At 44.8% G+C, this 1,682-nt stretch overlaps 1 protein-coding gene across 3 annotated transcripts in view; it reads right to left on the reverse strand.

The window, feature by feature from the left end:
- Positions 1–1,682, reverse strand: part of G6PC (glucose-6-phosphatase catalytic subunit) — a 14,217-nt gene that overhangs the window by 3,863 nt on the left and 8,672 nt on the right. For all 3 annotated transcript variants that reach the window (XM_032279551.1, XM_032279552.1, XM_032279553.1), the window contains exon 4: positions 896–1,011. In XM_032279551.1, the coding sequence (XP_032135442.1) occupies positions 896–1,011 (116 nt within the window). The remainder of the gene's footprint in view (positions 1–895; positions 1,012–1,682) is intronic.

Raw genomic sequence — 1,682 nt, forward strand, 5'->3', positions numbered from 1 at the left:
CTTTTCTTTCTTTCTTTCTTTCTTTCTTTCTTTCTTTCTTTCTTTCTTTCTTTCTTTCTTTCTTTCTTCTTTCTTTCTTTCTTTCTTTTCTTTTCTTTTTCTTTCTTTCTTTCTTTCGATGGAGTTTTGCTCTGTCACCAGGGCTGGAGTGCAGTGGCGTGATCTTGGCTAACTACAACCTCTGCCTCCCAGGTTCAAGCAATTCTCCTGCCTCAGCCTCCCCAGTAACTGGTACTGCAGGCACATACCACCATGCCTGACTAATTTTTGTAATTTTAGTAGAGACAGGGTTTCACTGTGTTAGCCAGGATGGTCTTAATCTCCCAACCTTGTGATCCCCCCGCCTCAGCCTCCCAAAGTGCTGGAATTACAGGCGTGAGCCACCGCACCTGGCCAAAATCTTTCTTATGTTTAACCTAAATCTTGTCTTATCCTTGTTAACTGGATCTAAGAAAACACAGATATTTAAGATCTCTATGAAAGAGATCAACAGCAGATACCTATTTGGTTTGCAAATGAATGCATTGAAATAAAGAGCTTTCCTAGGACACCGTGTTAATTTGTTAAATTTGGCAGATTCCCTGAAAAGTAAATTAGGGCCTGTTGAAGATCAGTAAGAAATAAAGATTGTAAAAAGCTCTGACATGTCAAGCTAATTCAACTTGGTGAGTTAATCTGTTGTATGGTAACTTCTGCATAATTCATTCTGTAGATCTGGGCACTCCTCTAGAAATAAATCATTTCAAGTTGCTTATCCTTGACTTTCAACCCGCAGAAATGCTAACAGTACTGATTACACACAGGATGTGGCTGGAATGCTGGGATTTTGTCCTGATTAGGGGGTGAAATGGACTAGGGTTGGGGGGAGGAGGAAGGGGGTCAGAACAGCTGATACCTGACAGGACTCCGGCGACAACTTGATGAGGAAAATGAGCAGCAAGGTAGATTCGTGACAGACAGACGTTCAGCTGCACGGCCCAGAATCCCAACCACAATATGACATTCAGGCACCTGCAGTGGAAGAGGCGACCATAACGAAGGCAGGTGCAGCTCCTTTAGCAAAGAAAACAGCCCCGGCAGGAATGTTGGAGCCTGGCAAACTTACGTGCTCTCAGTGGAATTTTTGTAAATTGAAGCCGGTACTCAAAAGCCCAAAGACGCCTGCTAGGGGCTGGGTGCAGTGGCTCACGCCTGTAACCCCAATACATTGGGAGGCCGAGGTGAGAGGATCACTTGAGGCCAGGAGTTCAAGACCAGTCTGGGCAACGTAGCAAGACCCTCCATCTCATTAAAATTGGCTGGGCACAGTGGCTCATGCTTGTAATTCCAGCACTTTGGGAGGCTGAGGTGGGTAGCTCACTTGAGGTCAGAAGTTTGAGACCAGCCTGATCAACAGGTGAAACCCTGTCTCTAGTAAAAAAAAAAAAAATGCAAAATTAGCCAGGTGTGTTAGCACACACCTGTAATCCCAGCTACTTGGGAGGCTGAGGCAGGAGAATTGCTTGAACCCAGGAAGTCGCAGTAAGCTGAGAGCTTGCTATTGCACTCCAGCCTGGGCAACAAGAGTGAAACTTCGTCTCAACAACAACAAAAACATTAAAATTTAAAAAAGATAAAATAAAAACAAAATAAGGCTGGGCACAGTGGCTCACGCCCATAATCCCAGCACTTTGGGAGGCCGA

The sequence above is a fragment of the Sapajus apella genome, unplaced genomic scaffold (assembly GCF_009761245.1).
Source record: "Sapajus apella isolate SASKATOON/1434 unplaced genomic scaffold, GSC_monkey_1.0 scaffold12, whole genome shotgun sequence".
NCBI lineage: Eukaryota > Metazoa > Chordata > Mammalia > Primates > Cebidae > Sapajus > Sapajus apella.